We start from the raw sequence: 19,386 nt of genomic DNA on the forward strand, positions 1-19,386 counted from the left end.
GTTTTGAAACCAAAGATGAATTACAAACTCCAAAAGAGGGACACTTAACCCGGCGGACAACTAGAAGTCCCCAGAGTCAACTGCCGGAGGAAAAGGAAATTCCCCGGAAACTAAGCCCTATCAAAGGGAGACAATAAACTAAACTAGAAATACAAACAGATAATATCAAAACCAAATCGAAGGAGGACAACTCCTTAAGCCATAAGTAGAGATAACAAGGCAACAACCTTAATATGGTAGAACCAAAGCAGCAGATAAACTTCTTCTTCTGAAACACCTGCGCATGCGATTTAACACAGTTAAACTTAACTTGTAGTAAATTTTTATCCCATTTTCAAACCCAATCATCTTATTCGTGTCCTTGTTTAATGATTGGGAAGTCGTAAGGAGTCTTTTGTTTACTTTGGGAGTGAAAGAAACCGTTCTTTTCATCTTCAAGTTTAGCCAACATAATAATGACTAAGGAGGTTCGCAGCAATGAAGTAAACAGCTTTTACGCAGATGTAGTGAACAATAAATTAATGTTCTCTAATTAAGTAATATATTTTGGGATGATCCGATGAAAATATTACTATTATACTATATTTATCATATTCAAATATCACATAAGAGTTTAGAGTCTAAACACGAACATCTATTTGGTTTTACCGTAAAAGTTTTACGGATCTTATATTCGAATGGTAACTGCGGTCAGGGCGTCCAAATCCATCTGCAGTCTGAACCACTCCATTTTTAAGGTGGACTACAGACCGCTGTGGACCAACTCTATTTGTATGTAAAAGCGGTTCGCGGTTGGTCTGCTGCGGTCTTGTCTCTGCTTTATTTAGACTGCATCACTGCAAACTACATTTGCTAAAAGGTAAATAAAAAGCGGTCCAGTCTGCAGACGGATTTGTCCGCCCCAACCACTGCAACCATTCACATCCACATCCATAGTCAAGTACAAAGTTTAGCATTATCACTTATCACTTATCAGGTAAGTAGGTAACAAAATTTGTTTAAGCGGCTCAGTTCTATAGTTTACCACAAGTGACAAACCATTACATATACATATATATCTGGATATGGTAGTTGGTGTTTTTTTTGGGCCTTTGAGATTTGTTTGTTTATAACGAACCCAATTTATGAATATAGCCCAAACTAAGAACCGACTCCTTCAATTGGTCGGTTTGATCTCCCAATATATATAATTATATACAGTGTATCTTTTTTTGTTTTTATTCCGGCTCTATCTGTCGTCTGGGATAAACCCTAAATTCCTCTTCTTCTTATCGCGCTCTACAATCATCCGCAGACGAGCTCCGATTAAACGGTGAGTTCTTCTCTTATCTCCATCTCCATACACAACAATTCGTTGCTCTATCGTATTTGATTTGATTCGGTTTCGATTTTGTTGTTTTCTGATTTGCTACTGCTTTTGTTTTCTCAGTTATTTTTTCGTTTATTTCGTTAGAGAAAGCTTCGTTTGAGTATCGATAATGGCGGATCTAGATCCAGAGATCGCTAAAACCCAAGAGGAGAGACGGAACATGGAAGCATCTCTCACTTCTTTGACTTTCGATCGCGATCTATACGCAGGTGAGGACCGTGCAACCTACTTGTCTTCTATCGCGCCTAACGATGAAGAGGATCCGAATCTGGACGCCACTGGTTCTCTTGTGGCTCAGCGTCTCGCGTCTTACACTGCTCCTAGGGCTATTCTCGACGACGTGGCTCGTCCTCACGACGAAGATGACGATGTGGGATTTAGACCTAGGCAGAGTATTTCGGAACGTGAGGATGATTATAGGAGAAGGAGACTTAATCGGGTTCTTTCTCCTGATAGAGTTGATGCGTTTGCTATGGGCGAGAATACGCCGGATCCGAGTGTTCGAACCTACGCGGACCATATGCAGGAGACTTCTTTGCAGAGGGAGAAAGAGGAAACTATGAGGCTTATTGGTAAGAAAAAGAAAGAGCAAGAAGAAGCTGCAAAGCATAAGAAGGATTCTGCTCCTCCTCCTCCTCCTCCTTCTTCCAAGAGGAGAAACAGGTGGGATCGCCCTGAAGAAGAAGGTTCTGCTTCAAAGAAAGCTAAAGCAGAAAGTTCAGATTGGGATGTGACTGATGCAGCTCCAGGGATTGGACGATGGGATGCTCCAACTCCAGGGAGAGTTTCTGATGCCACACCATCTGCTGGACGAAGGAACAGGTGGGACGAAACTCCTACACCTGGTCGTGTGACTGATTCTGATGGTGGTGTTACTCCCGGCGCAACTCCTTCAGGTGTTACTTGGGACGGTACTCCAAAAGGGCTTGCCACACCTACCCCTAAACGCCAACGTTCAAGGTGGGACGAAACTCCAGCCACTATGGGGAGTGCTACACCTATGAGTGGTGTCACTCCTGGTGGAGCTTACACTCCTGGTGTTACCCCAATCGGTGGGGCTGATATGGCTACTCCCACTCCGAGTCAGCTAATTTTCGGTGGTGCTATGACCCCCGAGATGCACAATATGAAAAGGTGGGAGAAGGATATCGAGGAGAGAAACAGACCATTGTCTGATGAAGAGCTTGATGCCATGTTTCCTAAAGATGGATATAAGGTTTTGGATCCGCCTGCTTCATATGTTCCCATCAGAACCCCTGCGAGGAAACTTCAGGCAACCCCGACACCCATGGCAACTCCAGGCTATGTTATTCCCGAGGAAAACCGCGGGCAACAGTTTGATGTGCCCCAAGAGGTTCCTGGTGGTTTGCCGTTTATGAAACCAGAGGATTATCAGTATTTTGGTTCTCTGTTGAATGAAGAGAACGAAGAAGAGCTGACTCCTGAAGAGCAGAAAGAACGCAAGATAATGAAACTGTTGTTAAAGGTTAAAAACGGAACTCCTGCCCAGAGGAAAACAGCGTTGAGGCAGCTTACTGATAAGGCTCGTGAGCTTGGTGCTGGTCCTTTGTTTAATAAAATTTTGCCATTGCTCATGCAACCCACTTTGGAAGATCAAGAGAGGCATCTTTTGGTCAAAGTGATTGATAGGATTCTGTACAAACTGGATGAGATGGTAAGGCCTTACGTCCACAAAATCCTTGTTGTTATTGAGCCTTTGCTGATTGATGAAGATTATTATGCTCGGGTAGAAGGGAGGGAGATTATTTCTAACCTTAGCAAAGCAGCTGGTTTAGCCACTATGATTGCAGCTATGCGTCCTGATATTGACAACATCGATGAATATGTGAGAAACACCACAGCGAGAGCTTTCAGTGTGGTGGCTTCAGCTCTTGGAATCCCAGCACTCTTGCCTTTCCTGAAAGCCGTGTGCCAGAGTAAAAAGTCATGGCAGGCACGGCACACTGGAATTAAGATTGTTCAGCAGATTGCAATACTAATTGGCTGTGCCGTCCTGCCTCACTTAAGGTCGTTAGTAGAGATTATCGAACATGGTCTCAGCGATGAAAACCAGAAGGTTAGGACTATTACCGCTTTGTCACTGGCTGCGCTTGCTGAAGCTGCTGCTCCATATGGTATTGAAAGCTTTGATTCTGTTCTGAAGCCTTTGTGGAAAGGTATTAGGTCACACCGTGGTAAAGTTTTAGCTGCTTTCTTGAAGGCGATTGGTTTTATCATCCCCTTGATGGATGCTATATATGCGAGCTACTATACAAAAGAGGTGATGGTTATATTGATTCGTGAGTTCCAGTCGCCGGATGAAGAGATGAAGAAGATTGTCCTCAAGGTGGTGAAACAGTGTGTAAGTACAGAGGGTGTTGAACCGGATTATATTCGCAGTGATATTCTGCCTGAGTTTTTCAAGCAATTCTGGGTTAGGAGAATGGCTCTGGAAAGGAGAAACTACAAGCAGCTTGTTGAAACTACCGTGGAGATTGCGAACAAGGTTGGTGTTGCAGATATTGTGGGAAGAGTTGTTGAAGATCTCAAGGATGAGAGTGAACCATATCGACGTATGGTTATGGAAACCATTGACAAGGTTGTCACAAACTTAGGAGCATCTGATATTGATTCGAGATTGGAGGAACTGCTTATAGATGGCATTCTTTATGCTTTCCAAGAACAGACTAGTGACGATGCTAATGTGATGCTTAATGGATTTGGTGCTGTAGTGAATGCTCTTGGTCAGCGAGTAAAGCCTTATCTTCCCCAGATATGTGGTACCATCAAGTGGCGATTAAACAACAAGAGTGCAAAGGTCAGACAACAAGCTGCTGATCTGATTTCTAGAATTGCTGTTGTTATGAAGCAATGTGGAGAGGAACAGTTGATGGGACATCTTGGTGTTGTCTTGTATGAATATCTTGGAGAAGAGTACCCAGAAGTCTTGGGATCAATTCTTGGAGCTTTGAAGGCTATAGTCAATGTGATTGGTATGACAAAGATGACTCCTCCTATTAAGGATCTGCTTCCGAGACTGACCCCGATTTTGAAGAACAGACACGAGAAAGTGCAAGAGAATTGTATTGACCTGGTTGGTAGGATTGCAGATCGTGGTGCTGAGTTTGTTCCAGCCAGAGAATGGATGAGAATCTGTTTTGAGCTTCTTGAAATGCTCAAGGCTCATAAGAAAGGTATTCGTCGTGCCACGGTCAACACTTTCGGGTACATCGCCAAAGCCATTGGACCACAGGACGTTCTTGCCACGTTGCTGAACAACCTCAAAGTCCAAGAACGTCAGAACCGTGTTTGCACCACGGTCGCCATCGCCATTGTCGCTGAAACATGCTCTCCCTTCACCGTCTTACCTGCTTTGATGAATGAGTACCGTGTTCCAGAGCTAAACGTCCAAAATGGTGTTCTGAAATCTCTTTCCTTCCTCTTCGAGTACATTGGAGAAATGGGCAAAGATTACATATACGCAGTCACACCGTTGCTAGAGGATGCGCTCATGGACAGAGACTTGGTTCACAGACAAACCGCCGCTTCAGCCGTGAAACATATGGCATTAGGTGTAGCTGGTTTGGGATGTGAAGACGCTTTGGTTCACTTGCTTAACTTCATTTGGCCCAACATATTTGAGACATCTCCCCACGTCATTAACGCGGTGATGGAAGCCATTGAAGGAATGCGAGTTGCATTAGGTGCAGCTGTAATTCTGAACTATTGTTTGCAGGGTTTGTTTCATCCAGCACGTAAAGTCCGCGAAGTGTACTGGAAGATTTACAACTCTCTATACATTGGTGCTCAGGACACGCTTGTTGCTGCTTACCCGGTGCTTGAAGATGAGCAGAACAATGTTTTCAGCCGACCAGAGCTAACTATGTTTGTGTGAAAGGAAGATTGTGAATCTTTCTGGATTCTATGTTACTCTAATACTCTCTAGTCTCCTGTAGTTTTTGGTATTGGCTTTTATCGCAAAGGTTTGCTTTGTATAAAACTCGAAAACGCGGTTCTTTTCTTTTTAACTAAACCTATGCTCATACTTTATGGTGTTTCTTATTGACTTTATGTTATTTATTGGTTATGCATTACAGCTGCAGGATCAGGAAATAACGTAGCAGAGCTTCTAGATTTTTCATATTGCGGGACTCCGGTGAAAATTAGGCCTTCGCCTGTATAATATTGTGTCAGTTTGTGCAAAAATTTGGTTTCTTCCGTTGAAATGTAACTGAAATTGGACCAATTTGAAGTTTCGTTCAGGATGTAAAACGGGTTGCGTTGTTCCAAGTTCTAAAATCTAAGGTTACACATTTTTATTATATTCAGTTCAAAAACTGGTATTTCGCAGTGAACTCGAATTACCCGATATTTTTCAACTGATACTCTTGAAGCCGAAACTATGGTTTCTGAATTTGGTCGGATTAAATGCTTAGGGACTAGTTTCGTTTCCGTATAATTCATTCAGTAGAGACCCAAAAATTTCCACCAAAAAGATCCAACACCTCCCCAGATGACCGCTTGTACAAGAGCCATCACGAACCCGAGTCTAAACATATCACTCAGATCTACATATCCAGCTGCAGCAGATCCAGGCCAAGAAATCATTGTAAGAAAAAAGTGTTTAAATTGTAAATGGTCGATTAATTCACAATAACGTAAGGAGATGAAAGAAGAAAACGGACCTCCGTAATATAAAGCAGCTGGTCCACCACTATAATGTGCCAAAGCACCAGAGAGATTGTTGTTGAAAGCCAAGCAAAGTGCTGCTAGAACCCCTGGCACTCCAGCAGCGATTTGCATCGCCAAGAAAGGGGAATAGAGTGCTCCTGCGTGACCAGTCTGGCTTGCAAATAGGTAATGTATCAAGAGATAACAAGCCTGGAGAATAATAAATGAAGCTGGCCAAGTCAGGGAGAGTGATTGTAGCAGTTTTGCCACACAATCCGACATCCAAGCAACGACACCGAGGTTCGTTAGCTGTCCAGCCATACCAATCAAAACCGCAAACCAAGTGAGCGAGTCCCAAGCTGATTTGTCACTGAGACAATCGTCCCAGTTTATGACTCCTAACAGCAGAAGCGTTGATAGACCGATCATGGCCGATACAACGCTTGCTATTCCTATTGCCTCTCTGCAAGAAGTCACGATATCTTACTATTATAAACCGGTTCTTCTTATAAAACGTAGACTGGTATCAGATCAGGACGGCTCTATAAGTATGTTATGCTAAATCTCTAAGATGATACTCTAATGCATTTTGTTTTGCTGCAAGAAACCTTACCCGAAAACCCAAAGAGAGACGGTGAAAGCCATAGAGGCGAGCATGATCCATTCGTTTTTCGTGATGGGACCTAATCGTTCAAGCTTCTTAGCAGCTGCAGCGGGAGCTTCTGGTGTGTGTTTCAGCTCAGGAGGGTAAATCTTGTAGATAATGAGAGGAGTACAAAGAAGAGAAACAAACGCAGGAACACTCGCCACTTTAAACCAAGTGATCCATGGATTCGAAATTACAACACCAACTTCTCTAGCTAGTTTAAGACATAGCAAGTTTTGTGCAGCTGATGTCAGAAGAATCGCACCAGAAGCTCCTGAACACTGTCACACAACATCAAGACACCCTTAAACTAAGACGTAAGACCAAAGCTATACAAATCACTCATCTGATTTTTATTTAAAAATTGAATCTTTGAGTAATCTATTGGTTTTTGTTACCTGCAACTGGGTTTGAATAAGAAAAGAACCGAGTTTTCTGGAAGAAGGGTCACCGGGATAACTTCCGGCGGAGAGAGAGAGAGATTTAATGACGGGCAAGAAAACGCCACCGGCTCTAGCCATGGTAGAGGGCATAATCAAACCCATAAGCATGTCACAAAAGGCAAGACCATAAGACAAACCAAGAGTGCTTTTGCCAAGACATCTCACAAAGTAAGTAGCGATCCTGTCGCCAAGACCAGTTTTGATGAAACCACGAGCGAAGAAGAAAGAAATGGCGATAAGCCAAATGAGCTCGTTTGTAAAAGCGGCGAAAGCGGTTGAGAAAGGAAGCGTTTTTGTGACGATTGAAGCGGTTAAGCCAATGAAAGCCCAAGCACCTACTGGTAGAGGACCAAGGACAAGACCTGAGATTGTGAAGAGGAACACCGACAGTAATTGCCATCCTTGTGAGGTTACTTGTTCTGGTCTTGGGATTATGAATCTCACTATGAGACCTATTGAGATTGAGATTGCCAGAGGGATGAGCTTCGCTCCTTGCTGCTGTTGCGGAGGCGGAGGAGGAGGAGGAGGAAGAGGTTCGTTTTGATTCTCCGGCGAGGAAGAGGCGGTGGCGTGGAGTGTGAATCGAGTTGAGGAGATGGAGAGTGATCGGAGCGTTGGGGATGAGTTGAATGATAATGATTTGGGGTGATAACGGCGGAAGTTGAGATGTGTGGCTGATGAAGAAGTGGAGACTGAGAGAGAACGGAGGAGTGCCAAACTCTCCATCGCCGGCTGAGTTCTTTCTCCGATTTAGTTGTGTTCGCCGGTGGAGGGAAATTAATATTTTATTCTTTCCTCTGTTTTTTCCTCTGTTTTTTTCTCTGTTTTTTTTTTTTAAATGGTTTGGTTGTGTTGTGTTGTATAGATACATTTATGAAAAAGTTTTTAATATAACGTTGTTGTTATTTGGGTCCTCGTTATTCATAATTGAATAACAACAACAAAATGGTGGGGAATTGTACCATACGAAAACATCAAGGACAATTATGAGAGTGATGCTTGTGGTTGTGGAGCTTAACTTATTTTCACTGTCAAGAATTTGCTCTGAAAAGAAGAAGAGATACGATATTTCCATAAGAGTAACAAATCGAGATTAGAGCTCTGTGTATATCTATGTGGCAAAGAATTGTCTGGGTTCACTAAAGTAGGAAAAAAACAAATGAAGCCTTCAAACTGAATGAGAAGACAACAAAGAATTGTATCCGTCTTTGCAAAAGCTTCAAGAAACAACTTCTTCTGGGGGAGCTCCTTAGTAGAGACCCAAAAATTTCCACCAGAAAGTTCCAACTACTCCCCAGATTATCGCATTAATCGTCGCCATTACGAACCCAATCTTGAATACATCAGGCAGATCAACATAACCCGCTGCAAGAAAAATAAAAAGACGCAAACGTTAAGTTAAGAGACTTATTAACCACACCAAATAGAGCTCTGTTCTGTTCTTGGATGATGATATTTACCTCCATAGTAGACAGCGGCTTGACCGCTACTGTAATGAGTCAAAGCACCAAAAAGATTGGTGTTGTAAGCTAAAGCAAGTGCAGCTACAATCCCCGGAACACCTGCTGCTATATTCATAGCAAGGAAAGCTGAGAAGAGCGCTCCAACATGACCCGTTTGGCTTGCAAAAAGGTAGTGAATGAAGAAGTAAGCTGCTTGGAGAAGTCCAAACGCAGCAGGCCAGCTTAAGGAGAGAGATTGGAGAGCTTTGGCTACACAATCAGACATCCATGTTACAACACCGAGGTTTGTGAGCTGTCCTGCCATTCCCACCAAGACAGCAAACCAAGCTAATGTGTCCCACGCTGATTTTTCGCTTAGGCAATCGTCCCAGTTGAGTACACCAAGCAGAAGAAGTATGGAGAGACCAATCATAGCAGCTACAACACTTGGTATTCCGAGGGTCTCCCTGAATATGATAATCAACCCATGTATATGCTCAGATTTTTTTAAACCAACGTTACTGATACAAAAGTAACATAAGAGTTATCTACGACTTACCCGCAGATCCAAAGAGTGACAGCAAGAAGCATTGTACCAACCATGATCCATTCATTTTTAGTGACAGGGCCCATTTGCTTGAGCTTCATTGCAGCAATACCTGGAGCATCCGGTGTGTCCTTGGTTTCAGGAGGATAAAGCTTGTAGAGGATATATGGAGTACAAAGAAGTGATATGATAGCGGGTAAACTAGCAGCCTTAAACCAAGAAACCCACGGGTTTGCGATCACTACTCTAAGCTCCTCAGCTAACTTGAGACACAGCAAATTCTGAGCTGCAGCAGTCAAGAAAAGAGCACTAGAGTTCCCGGCGCACTGTCAAAGATCAAAACAGTATTAGAGAAGCAGAACCGTAGTTTCAAAATTCTCTCAAGTCATATACTAACAAAAAAGAAAGAAACTTTCATATGTTTAGCCTCGAGGGAGAGTAAAAGGTTCAGTATTAATGGTAGAAACAGCACAAGATATGGCTGAGTAAAACAACATAACACATCAAAGCAGCCCTCAGATTGAGACGCAAATCGGACAAAGTTGCAAACTTATTCTCAGAATCACATCACACGCACTACTAACTACGCACTGGAGCCACAAGAAGTGATAAGTCAACTCATGATTCAAAGGGGACTAACTAACCTGGAACTGAGATTGAATCAGGTAAGACCCTAGTTTCTTGGAAGAAGGATCTCCCGGTTTACTTCCAGCAGAGAGAGACAGAGACTTAATGATAGGCAAGAAAATGCCACCAGCTCTAGCGGTAGTACTAGGCATTGCAGGAGCAATCAAAGCTTCACTAAGCGTAAGACCATAAGATAAACCTAAAGTACTCTTACCAAGCCATTTAACAAAGTAAGTAGCGATCCTATCGCCAAGACCAGTTTTAACGAATCCACGAGCGAAGAAGAAAGAGATAACGATCAACCAGATGACCTCACTTGTGAAAGCAGAGAAAGCAGCTGAGAAAGTGAGAGTCTTGGTGACGATTGAAGCGGTTAGGCCTATGAAAGCCCAAGCTCCAACTGGGAGAGGACTAAGGACGAGACCTGCGATTGTTGAGAGGAAGATTGAGAGTAGCTGCCAGCCTTGTGGTGTGACTCCTTCAGGTACAGAGACAGCGAATCGGAGGATGAGACCGACGGAGACGGAGAGGATCAGAGGGATGAGTTTTGCTCCTTGTGGGAGTTGAAGAGACGGAGTTGATGGAGGAGGAGGAGAAGGAGGAGGAGGAGTGTTGTCTTGTGGTGCGGCGGCGATTCGTGTGGAGAATCTGGGGATTGGTTTGAGGAGAGGGAAGGAGAGAGGTTGAGATCGGAGGGAGATTGTTGAAGGCGGAGATCTCGAGGATGTACGGCGGAGAAGAGAGAGACGAGAGGGATGGTGATGAGAGAGTAAGGTGGAAGTGGCGGTGGTGGAGAGAGAGTGAAGAGCGAAACTCTTCATCGCTCCGGTGATTTAGAGAGAGAGAGAAAGAGACTGTGACGGCGAAGTGTGTGTGTGTGTTTTTAGTGTGTTTCTCGCCGGAGAGTAACAACAACAGAGGATGATGAGTGGATGTGAATCATGTGTCAATGATGAAAGTGAAATTAAAACTGAATCTTCGGTTCTTCAATTTTAACCGGACTATTCGAACCGGAACCATATTCGATTGAACCGAATCAGTTTTTATTTTTAAGTGCGATTACAACTCATATCAAATTGGATGGATGGGAAACATGAAACATGAAACATGAGTTAGATGGGCTTGTCTATTCCATACATATGGTGTGTACTAATCTTCTCAAAGAAGTATATAATATATATTATTCACCTTTTCACTTAGAATTGGAGATGTTTATTTGGATTTGATAAAAATGGTGATTTTCAATGGCGGAGAAATGGCTAAAATCAACACTAATTATTTGTCAAAAGCTTTTTATATCTAAATATTAACACTATGCAAATAATAAGCTGAACTGTATTAAAATTCAATTTTGCTACCTAAACTATATAAAATGTTGTCAATTTCAAACTCTGTTCAAACAATGTTAAATCATGATGTTGAGTCCGACGGTCCATGACTTCAACGTAGCATTGGGACTTATCAAAATTACGTCCTTTTGGTCATTTTTGGGTATTTTGTAACAAGAAATGATGAAAAATGAAGTCTCACTGCACATCCAAAAACTGACTCCAATACTCCATTTTTGTCAAACGCTTTGTTTCTTGCCACAACACATCTAAAAATGACAAAAACAACTTAGTTTTAGTCATTACGTACCAGTGCCATGTAGATGTCACATATCGTCTAACTCAATATCGTTAAACTCTGATTTAACATTATTCGAACAAATATTGAAATTGACAACATTTTATATAGTTTAGATAACAATTTAAATTTAAATACAATTCAGATTGTTATTTGCAGAATGTTGAAATTTAGGTATAAAAAAACGTTTCACAAATAGTTGGAGTTTATTCTGGTTGTTTTCCTCCTAATGGCCGACCTTGACTAGCTATTTAAGTGAGTTTCTTGCTTAAAAGTTAATTATTTGTCTCTTCTCTAATCCTTATAAGTTATGACTTATGAGTTTTTCTTGTTTTGTTTTGTAGGTACTAAAGCAACTAGTTTGGCTATTTCTTTAATTGTTGATTAAATATAAAATACAAATCCCGTCATCAGATATTCAGATTTCACCATCGTTTTCGATTCGTGTTATGACTTATGAATACCAACAACGCATGCAGAGTCACAGAATCAATCCACGTTTATTAAACTATACTATTACATTTACATGATTAAGCAAATTAAAACTTATAGTAGTAGTAGTACTATATACATATTTTTTTTCCCTTGAAGCACGGATACATAATAAATAATGCATGGACCATTCCAACCAAGAAGCGAGGATGGGAAACATATAAACAATGTGCGGTTGGTATCTCATGGGAATGGACTGCCACTCATACAATCATAATATTATACTTTTTTTCTTATATATTATAGTTATCACTTGTATACACATTATTGGGAGATTTGATTTGATTTGGAAATCTTGGATGGTCCAAGCCCTTTAATATATATATTTTTTTTGTTGACATTTTCTTCATACCATACAAGCATAATAGAAGAACATGATGGTAATCCGATTCCGAGTTGTAAAGGGGAAACATGTGTATATATGTTTATCGAGTTATTATTATTAGCATGATCGTTAGATCACGGTAAAAACAATATAGAATGTGATATCTGTGTCAATCTGTAGAATCAAAAGTATTGACTTAGATGAAAACATAAATTAGTTTTCCTAATCGCGTACAACGAGACTTATCTTAGTTTTGTGGTAGTTACAGTACATACATGAACATGAAACATGTGTAACAAAAAAAAAAACAACGTAAGATGAAAAAGAATTAGTCTAAAAAGGTCAGCTGCTATGAGAGATCAGATGATGGTTGGAGAAGACAAGAGAGCCAAGCAAGTGGGTGGGTCTTATCTCCTTCTTACACTATAATATATAAAATCAAAATCCTTCTTCTCTTCTTCTTCATTGAACCAATTTGCGCCGCCATTTAAAAAAAGAAAAGAGCTTAGCTAATCGCTATCGTCATCCGCAACTAACACCCATCCTCTCTCCTTCCTCCGCATCTTCCTTCATAAAACCTCCGATCTCTCTTAATCGAATAACCCAAGTGGGAAAGATCTTGGACTAGACGAAATCTACCCAAAGTTTTGATTTTTCAATAAGGGTTTCTCTTGATTTTTTATTTCCACATAACAATGTCTTCGATCAATCTCTCTTCATCGTCTCCTTCCACCATATCTCTCTCCCGCTCAAGGTAAGTTTTTTTCTTCTTCTTCTTCTTCCAAATCTCTTCTTTTGTCTAATCTTCATTGGTTAATTGATTTTGGGTGATTTGATTAAGAGATGCAATCCGAAGTCACAGCTTAGATCGTGATCTAAGGATTTGTAATTGCGTTTCATTGACCTTAGAATTTCTGATTAGAATGGACCGTGATTGTGATTTGTAATTGCTTCTTCTCTCGTTTTGTCTTAATGGGTTTGTATGATTCTGGTGTAGATTGAGTCAAAGCTCTACCACATTGCTCCATGGACTACACCGTGTTAGTTTACCATCTAAACACTCTTCATCATTTGCTATTAAAACCACTGGAAAAGTTAAAGCTGCAGTGATCTCTAGAGAAGATGATCTGCTCTCATTCACCAACGGGAACGCTCAATCTCTCATTGATGATCGGACTGAAGAAGAAGAGGCTAATCCTGTTTCACTTGGAACACTTGCTGCTGATTCAGCTCCTGCACCAGCCAATGGTTTTGTTTCTGAAGATGATGACTTTGAGTTGGATTTACCTACTCCAGGTTTCTCTTCTATCCCTGAGGCCATTGAAGATATACGTCAAGGAAAGGTTCGTTTTTCATTTTGCTTTGTCAAGAAGATCAATTTTTTCTTGTTTGTTTGGTTTTTACGCTATTGATTGATTGATTGATTGGTTTTGGCGGTAATGTTGCAGTTTGTGGTGGTTGTGGATGATGAAGATAGAGAAAACGAAGGGGATTTGGTAATGGCTGCTCAATTGGCAACACCTGAGGCTATGGCTTTTATTGTGAAACATGGAACTGGGATAGTTTGTGTGAGCATGAAAGAAGATGATCTCGAGAGATTACACCTTCCTCTTATGGTGAATCAGAAGGAGAACGAAGAAAAGCTCTGTACTGCATTCACAGTGACTGTGGTAGGTGTTATTCTCTCAAAAAAGCTCCGATCTTGGTCCTTCTAGTGATTATCTAATTTCCTTGCTCGTCATACGTTATCTTCATAGGATGCCAAACATGGTACAACTACTGGAGTATCAGCTCGTGATAGGGCCACGACGATATTGTCTCTTGCATCAAGAGATTCTAAGCCTGAGGATTTCAACCGTCCAGGTCACATCTTCCCCCTCAAGTATCGTGAAGGCGGGGTTCTGAAAAGGGCTGGACACACTGAAGCATCTGTTGATCTTACTGTTTTAGCTGGACTAGATCCTGTTGGAGTACTTTGTGAAATTGTTGATGATGATGGTTCCATGGCCAGATTACCAAAACTCCGTGAATTTGCAGCGGAGAATAACCTAAAAATTGTATCCATCGCAGATTTGATCAGGTAAAGGACTGTGAATTTCAAGGCTTTGTGTGTCTGTTGTTATCATCTCTCTGTTTCTCTTGAAGCTAAAGATCTAAACTTTGTCTAAATAAGAACAGATATAGAAGGAAGAGAGACAAACTTGTAGAGCGTTCTTCTGCTGCTCGGATCCCGACAATGTGGGGACCTTTCACAGCTTACTGCTATAGGTCCATATTAGACGGAATAGAGCACATTGCAATGGTTAAGGTTAGAACAATGTTTAGAAACGTCCCTCGTTGTCCTGTGAGATTATTAGCCAATAATCCATTTGTCTGAAACTTGTGGCAGGGTGAGATTAGTGACGGTCAAGAGATTCTCGTGAGGGTTCATTCCGAATGTCTCACAGGAGACATATTTGGGTCTGCAAGGTGCGATTGCGGGAACCAGCTAGCTCTTGCCATGCAGCAGATCGAGTCTACTGGTCGCGGTGTGTTGGTTTACCTTCGCGGACATGAAGGAAGAGGGATTGGTTTAGGACACAAGCTTCGAGCTTACAATCTGCAAGATGCTGGTCGAGACACGGTTGAAGCTAATGAGGAATTAGGACTTCCTGTTGATTCTAGAGAGTATGGGATTGGTGCACAGGTATATTAACCAAGTTCCCATTACCATCCAATAAAGAAAACATGTATGTTGGGGTATTATTTCACTAATTCTCTCCTTGAATATTGCAGATACTGAGGGATTTAGGCGTGAGGACGATGAAGTTGATGACGAATAATCCAGCTAAATACGTTGGCCTGAAGGGATATGGATTAGCCATTGTTGGGAGAGTCCCTCTCTTAAGTCTCATCACAAAGGAGAATAAGCGATACTTGGAGACAAAGCGGACCAAGATGGGTCACATGTATGGCTTGAAGTTCAATGGCGATGTTGTGGAGAAGACTACTGAGTCTGAAACTGAGTCCTAAGCTTGAAAAGCAGGGGGTACCGAAACGAATTAAAAAACAGAGATATGATGATATACTTCAAACTCGAGGAAAGAAATTGACACAGAAGAACCAAGACAAAGACGTTTGATCTGTCTGAGAAACTTTGATTAGATTGGTTTATCTTCTAATCTAATACTATCTGATTATTATTTTTTTCCTACAATTCTTGTGCCATCATTTGGTTGAGTACTTGTAAAAGTTTTTTTCTAACATTTAAACCATAATAAAAGTGTGGGAGGTGTTTTAAGCCTTTTAAGTTGCATTCTTTATCTCAACATCACATGATCCGATTCAATCAACCGAGTTTCAGGTGCAGAAGCTTGACATGATCTTGGACGAGCTTACAACAAAGGTAGATGCTGCTTTGTATCCGACGATGGAGAATCTTGAGACTTCTGAAAGCATGAAGACGTTCTGGTGCTACAAGGCTGTGTTGTAGGACTCTGGAATATGTTTACGCGTCTTGGAGGAGTCACGGATATTGGATGACGTGGCAATACTTTTGAAGGCTTGGTAATTAGAGGACAAGATATTATCATATTGGCTAATAGATTTGGACTTATCCTTGTTTAGGAAAGTAGGTCATAGGAGAGTTCCTATATATTGTATTATTGGACAAACATGTTGTTTGGCCGTTCAAGAAGAATTTTAGAGAACTAAGCGTGAAAGCTTTTAGGGTTCTTAGGGATTTTGGTTAGATTAAGAATTGGTCAGTGGCAAGTCGTGTTGACTGTGTGTAAATCTGATTAAACATATCTTGTAAGATTGTTTAAGTGATTCTTAATAAGAAAAGAAGTTCTTTTCTATATTGGCTGCATCTTCGTTTTTACAATTGGTATCAGAGCAGTCAACCGACGAGAGCTCTATACTCGCTACAGGTTGAGATCTTGGGATAATGATGCAGTCGGGTAATGAGTTGATGATGCTTCAAAGGGGTGTGATCTTGGATCAACAAGGCTATGGTCGATGGAAAGTGCGCATGGTTCAGCTGATCCGAAATCTAGGTGAGGATGCTTGGACGGCTGTGGAAGAAGGATGGGAACCTCCCTATGAGAAAACCGAAGCTGGTGACAAGATCACTAAACCTAAGGCACGATGGACGGTAGAAGAAAAGAACTTGTCTAAATACAATGCTAGGGCTCTTAATGCTATCTTTGGAGCTATTGATGATGATGAGTTTAAGCTTGTTCAAGGTTGTGAATCAGCTAAAGAAGCTTGGGACATTCTGCAGAAGACTCATGAAGGAAACTCAAGTGTCAAAAGAACAAGATTAGACCAACTTGCATCTCAATTTGAAGTCTTAAGGATGGATCCAGAAGAGTCAATTTCACAATTTAGTGCAAAATTGAGTGCTATTGCTAATGAAGCAAAGAATCTTGGTAAGATTTATAAGAATACCAAGCTGGTTAAGAAATTAATTAGATGTCTACCATCTAAGTATGCAGCTCATAAAGCAGTTATGAGGGTATCTGGCAACACAGACACCTTGAAGTTTGAGGATCTCATTGGTATGTTAAGATCAGAGGAGATGGAAGTTGCTGAAGAACTGAGAATTCATGATAAAGGAATTGCATTCAAGGCAGATGACAGGAGTGATCAGTTGCAAGAGATAAAAGATAACATGTTCTTGATGGCAAGAAACTTTGGAAAAGCCCTCAAACGTGTTGAAAAAGGACATGGACGAGGGTTAGCTCACTGGAATCAAAGTGCTACAGAGAGGTCTTGTTCTAGGCAAAATATATCTGAGAAAGAAAAATCTGATCAGAGAAAAGAGATTCAATGTCTTGAATGTAGTGGTTTTGGTCATTACAAACTTGAGTGTCCAATGGTTAAGCGCAAAGAGATGAAGTGCTTTGAATGTAAAGGGATTGGACATTTAAAATTTGAATGTCCAAACATGGTGAAAGGAAATAATAAAGCATATGTTAGCTTTAGTGATTCAGAATCAGAGAGTGATGAGGAAGAAGAAGAAGGAGGAATGTTGAATCTTTTTGCATACAGTGCTAAAAGTGATGATATAGCTGATGAAAGTTCCGATGATGATGAGGAAGAATCAATTACAAAAGAAAGCTACTGTGTTTTGTATGACAATTGGGTTCAGCTGTGTAATGAAAAGCTGTTACTTATCAAGGAAAAGCTGAAACTAGAAGCCCAAGTTAAAATGCTGGAAGAAAGGAAGCCTGAATTTTTAATCGGTGATGAACTTCCTCCTAATGAAAAGGAGCTGTTTGAGAGGAAATTGAAGAACTTACAGGAGATGTATGGTTTAGAAAAAGAAAAAGCAACAAGCCTAGAAAGAGAGCTGAATGAGAATCACAAGAAGATTAGGATGTTGAATAATGGTGGCAAGAAGCTTGATGAGATACTATCTATGGGAATTGTAGGATCTCAGCATCAAGGTCTGGGTTATCACAAAAAGGAGACTGTTGAGCTGTTGTCTCGTGATGAATCAGTAAGCTTTGTTAAAAGCAATATAAATCATGAAGCTGAGACAAGTATTCTGGGAAAAGTGGTTCAACAGGAAGCCCCTGTAGCACCAACCAGGAACACACGACATCAACATATATCTTCGTGTGAGCGAAAAGGTTGGACTAAATCCAAGCGAGGACGAAGGGGTTATGAATGCTTTCATTGTGGTAAAAGTGGTCATGTCAGATCTTTGTGTTACAAGTTTAAGAACAAGATCAAGGAGCTTTGGATGGCTAGGAAGTGCTTTATCGATCCATCTCACTTTTGCAAAGTCTGGGTTGCTAAAAAGGATCTGTACAGTAAGGTTTCTGAACATAATGAAAGACAATATAATCAAGTAATCCAGGAAACTGAGGAAATCAACCTATGTTGCAATCTCTCGAAGATAGTCACTGAAGATAATGTTGGGGTTGAATCTCAGGTTCTACAGAAGCATGTTGCAGAACCATCTGTACAAGAAAAAGTCACAGCTGAATCAACTAGATCAAATAGTAATGATTGGAATGATGAATCATCAGGAGTCTTAGCTATATCTAAACAGTTGCAAGGTCATAAGAATCAGTCTGCTGCAGTTGCATTTGTTGAGCAAACCGTTCGTCATGTTCAGCTAAATTCTCAAGGAGTGCTGCAACATTGTTTTGTTTCACAGGTTGAACCTAAGAACATTATAAAAGCTCTTGAAGATTATTTTTGGTACAAGGCATGATAGGAAGCTTGTTGTGTCCCCCTGCATATATGTCTTCATCCTTGTTTTTATATGAATGTGCACTCACGCTGGGGGAGTATGATGAGATGGTGATATTGGTGATGATGGTGATGTCATAGCTGAATGTAGCTAAGACTTATGGTTTTGAAAGATTATAGTACTATTCACATCTGGAGCTTGAGTTGTCACATTCAGATAAAAAGGGGGAGAATGAAAGCATGAAGACGTTCTGGTGCTACAAGGCTGTGTTGTAGGACTCTGGAATATGTTTACGCGTCTTGGAGGAGTCACGGATATTGGATGACGTGGCAATACTTTTGAAGGCCTGGTAATTAGAGGACAAGATATTATCATATTGGCTAATAGATTTGGACTTATCCTTGTTTAGGAAAGTAGGTCATAGGAGAGTTCCTATATATTGTATTATTGGACAAACATGTTGTTTGACCAATCAAGAAGAATTTTAGAGAACTAAGCGTGAAAGCTTTTAGAATTCTTAGGGATTTTGGTTAGATTAAGAATTGGTCAGTGGCAAGTCGTGTTGACTGTGTGTAAATCTGATTAAACATATCTTGTAAGATTGTTTAAGTGATTCTTAATAAGAAAAGAAGTTCTTTTCTATATTGGCTGCATCTTCGTTTTTACAACTTCTTGATCCTCTGATTCACATGTTACAGACATACACGTATCTGGAGCCAAGATGTTATGTTTAGAGAAGTAAACTTCAATTAAAGGTGTAATGATTAACAAAACTAGTTACTTAACAATAAACTCAATAAAAGTCACCGCTTACAATTCGGAAAATTTCAATTCAAAGTCTTTCCAGGGTTGATATACTAATCAGATCAAATAAAAGCATTCTTGTGTTAAGTAACGGACGATATCAAAATTAATATAAATCTAAAATTTTTACACGAGTAGAAATGTAAAATTAATAAATTTATGACATATTAAAAAAAAAAAAACTAAAAAAAAGGAAAAGTAAAAAAA

General features: G+C 40.6%; 5 protein-coding genes across 7 annotated transcripts; 3 read left to right on the forward strand and 2 right to left on the reverse strand.

Moving 5' to 3' along the window:
- The first annotated feature begins 1,085 nt into the window (after window positions 1-1,085).
- Window positions 1,086-5,691, forward strand: LOC104742317 (uncharacterized). Of its 3 annotated transcripts, none has more exons than XR_015571867.1 (3): window positions 1,163-1,312; window positions 1,430-5,352; window positions 5,467-5,691. XR_015571867.1 is itself a non-coding variant. In XM_019238566.2 (2 exons), the coding sequence occupies exon 2, from the start codon at window positions 1,479-1,481 to the stop codon at window positions 5,262-5,264; it is 3,786 nt and encodes a 1,261-aa protein (XP_019094111.2). In that variant the 5' UTR covers window positions 1,086-1,312; window positions 1,430-1,478; the 3' UTR covers window positions 5,265-5,414. The 3 variants fall into 3 exon arrangements, 1 of the variants encoding a protein (XP_019094111.2); XR_015571868.1 differs by having other exon boundaries at window positions 1,206-1,312; window positions 1,454-5,352; XM_019238566.2 differs by lacking the exon at window positions 5,467-5,691 and having other exon boundaries at window positions 1,086-1,312; window positions 1,430-5,414.
- Window positions 5,607-8,111, reverse strand: LOC104742307 (dicarboxylate transporter 2.2, chloroplastic). The gene is made up of 4 exons (XM_010463303.3): window positions 7,085-8,111; window positions 6,654-6,967; window positions 6,055-6,503; window positions 5,607-5,949 (listed from the first exon to the last, which is right to left on the reverse strand). The coding sequence occupies exons 1-4, from the start codon at window positions 7,853-7,855 to the stop codon at window positions 5,834-5,836; spliced, it is 1,650 nt and encodes a 549-aa protein (XP_010461605.1). The 5' UTR covers window positions 7,856-8,111; the 3' UTR covers window positions 5,607-5,833.
- A 63-nt stretch (window positions 8,112-8,174) lies between these two features.
- LOC104742327 (dicarboxylate transporter 2.1, chloroplastic) lies at window positions 8,175-10,889 on the reverse strand. The gene is made up of 4 exons (XM_010463326.3): window positions 9,763-10,889; window positions 9,131-9,444; window positions 8,590-9,038; window positions 8,175-8,494 (listed from the first exon to the last, which is right to left on the reverse strand). The coding sequence occupies exons 1-4, from the start codon at window positions 10,564-10,566 to the stop codon at window positions 8,379-8,381; spliced, it is 1,683 nt and encodes a 560-aa protein (XP_010461628.2). The 5' UTR covers window positions 10,567-10,889; the 3' UTR covers window positions 8,175-8,378.
- A 1,536-nt stretch (window positions 10,890-12,425) lies between these two features.
- Window positions 12,426-15,471, forward strand: LOC104742332 (bifunctional riboflavin biosynthesis protein RIBA 1, chloroplastic). Its single transcript, XM_010463333.3, has 7 exons — window positions 12,426-12,942; window positions 13,186-13,531; window positions 13,637-13,858; window positions 13,946-14,268; window positions 14,367-14,496; window positions 14,578-14,874; window positions 14,964-15,471. The coding sequence occupies exons 1-7, from the start codon at window positions 12,884-12,886 to the stop codon at window positions 15,198-15,200; spliced, it is 1,614 nt and encodes a 537-aa protein (XP_010461635.2). The 5' UTR covers window positions 12,426-12,883; the 3' UTR covers window positions 15,201-15,471.
- A 386-nt stretch (window positions 15,472-15,857) lies between these two features.
- LOC147949342 (uncharacterized) lies at window positions 15,858-19,015 on the forward strand. Its single transcript, XM_087474120.1, has one exon. It carries the CDS (start codon window positions 16,117-16,119, stop codon window positions 18,394-18,396), a length of 2,280 nt encoding a protein of 759 aa, XP_087330246.1. The 5' UTR covers window positions 15,858-16,116; the 3' UTR covers window positions 18,397-19,015.
- Window positions 19,016-19,386: the final 371 nt, after the last annotated feature.

The sequence above is a fragment of the Camelina sativa genome, chromosome 2 (genome assembly GCF_030686135.1).
Source record: "Camelina sativa cultivar CO46 ecotype springtype chromosome 2, ASM3068613v1".
Classification (NCBI taxonomy): domain Eukaryota; kingdom Viridiplantae; phylum Streptophyta; class Magnoliopsida; order Brassicales; family Brassicaceae; genus Camelina; species Camelina sativa.

Bases quoted from the DNA above. Each gene is read 5' to 3' on its own strand.
- LOC104742317 (XM_019238566.2), top strand. From the start codon at position 1,479: ATGGCGGATCTAGATCCAGAGATCGCTAAAACCCAAGAGGAGAGACGG.
- LOC104742307 (XM_010463303.3), bottom strand. From the start codon at position 7,855: ATGGAGAGTTTGGCACTCCTCCGTTCTCTCTCAGTCTCCACTTCTTCA. The intron at 6,504-6,653 runs GTAAGGTTTCTT...GACTTCTTGCAG, and splicing joins GTCTCTCTTTGGGTTTTCGG to AGAGGCAATAGGAATAGCAA. The intron at 5,950-6,054 runs GTCCGTTTTCTT...GATCTGCTGCAG, and splicing joins AGCTGCTTTATATTACGGAG to CTGGATATGTAGATCTGAGT.
- LOC104742327 (XM_010463326.3), bottom strand. From the start codon at position 10,566: ATGAAGAGTTTCGCTCTTCACTCTCTCTCCACCACCGCCACTTCCACC. The intron at 9,445-9,762 runs GTTAGTTAGTCC...GATCTTTGACAG, and splicing joins TGATTCAATCTCAGTTCCAG to TGCGCCGGGAACTCTAGTGC. The intron at 8,495-8,589 runs GTAAATATCATC...TTTTTCTTGCAG, and splicing joins AGCCGCTGTCTACTATGGAG to CGGGTTATGTTGATCTGCCT.
- LOC104742332 (XM_010463333.3), top strand. From the start codon at position 12,884: ATGTCTTCGATCAATCTCTCTTCATCGTCTCCTTCCACCATATCTCTC. The intron at 14,269-14,366 runs GTAAAGGACTGT...AAATAAGAACAG, and splicing joins TCCATCGCAGATTTGATCAG to ATATAGAAGGAAGAGAGACA. The intron at 14,497-14,577 runs GTTAGAACAATG...AACTTGTGGCAG, and splicing joins AGCACATTGCAATGGTTAAG to GGTGAGATTAGTGACGGTCA.
- LOC147949342 (XM_087474120.1), top strand. From the start codon at position 16,117: ATGATGCAGTCGGGTAATGAGTTGATGATGCTTCAAAGGGGTGTGATC.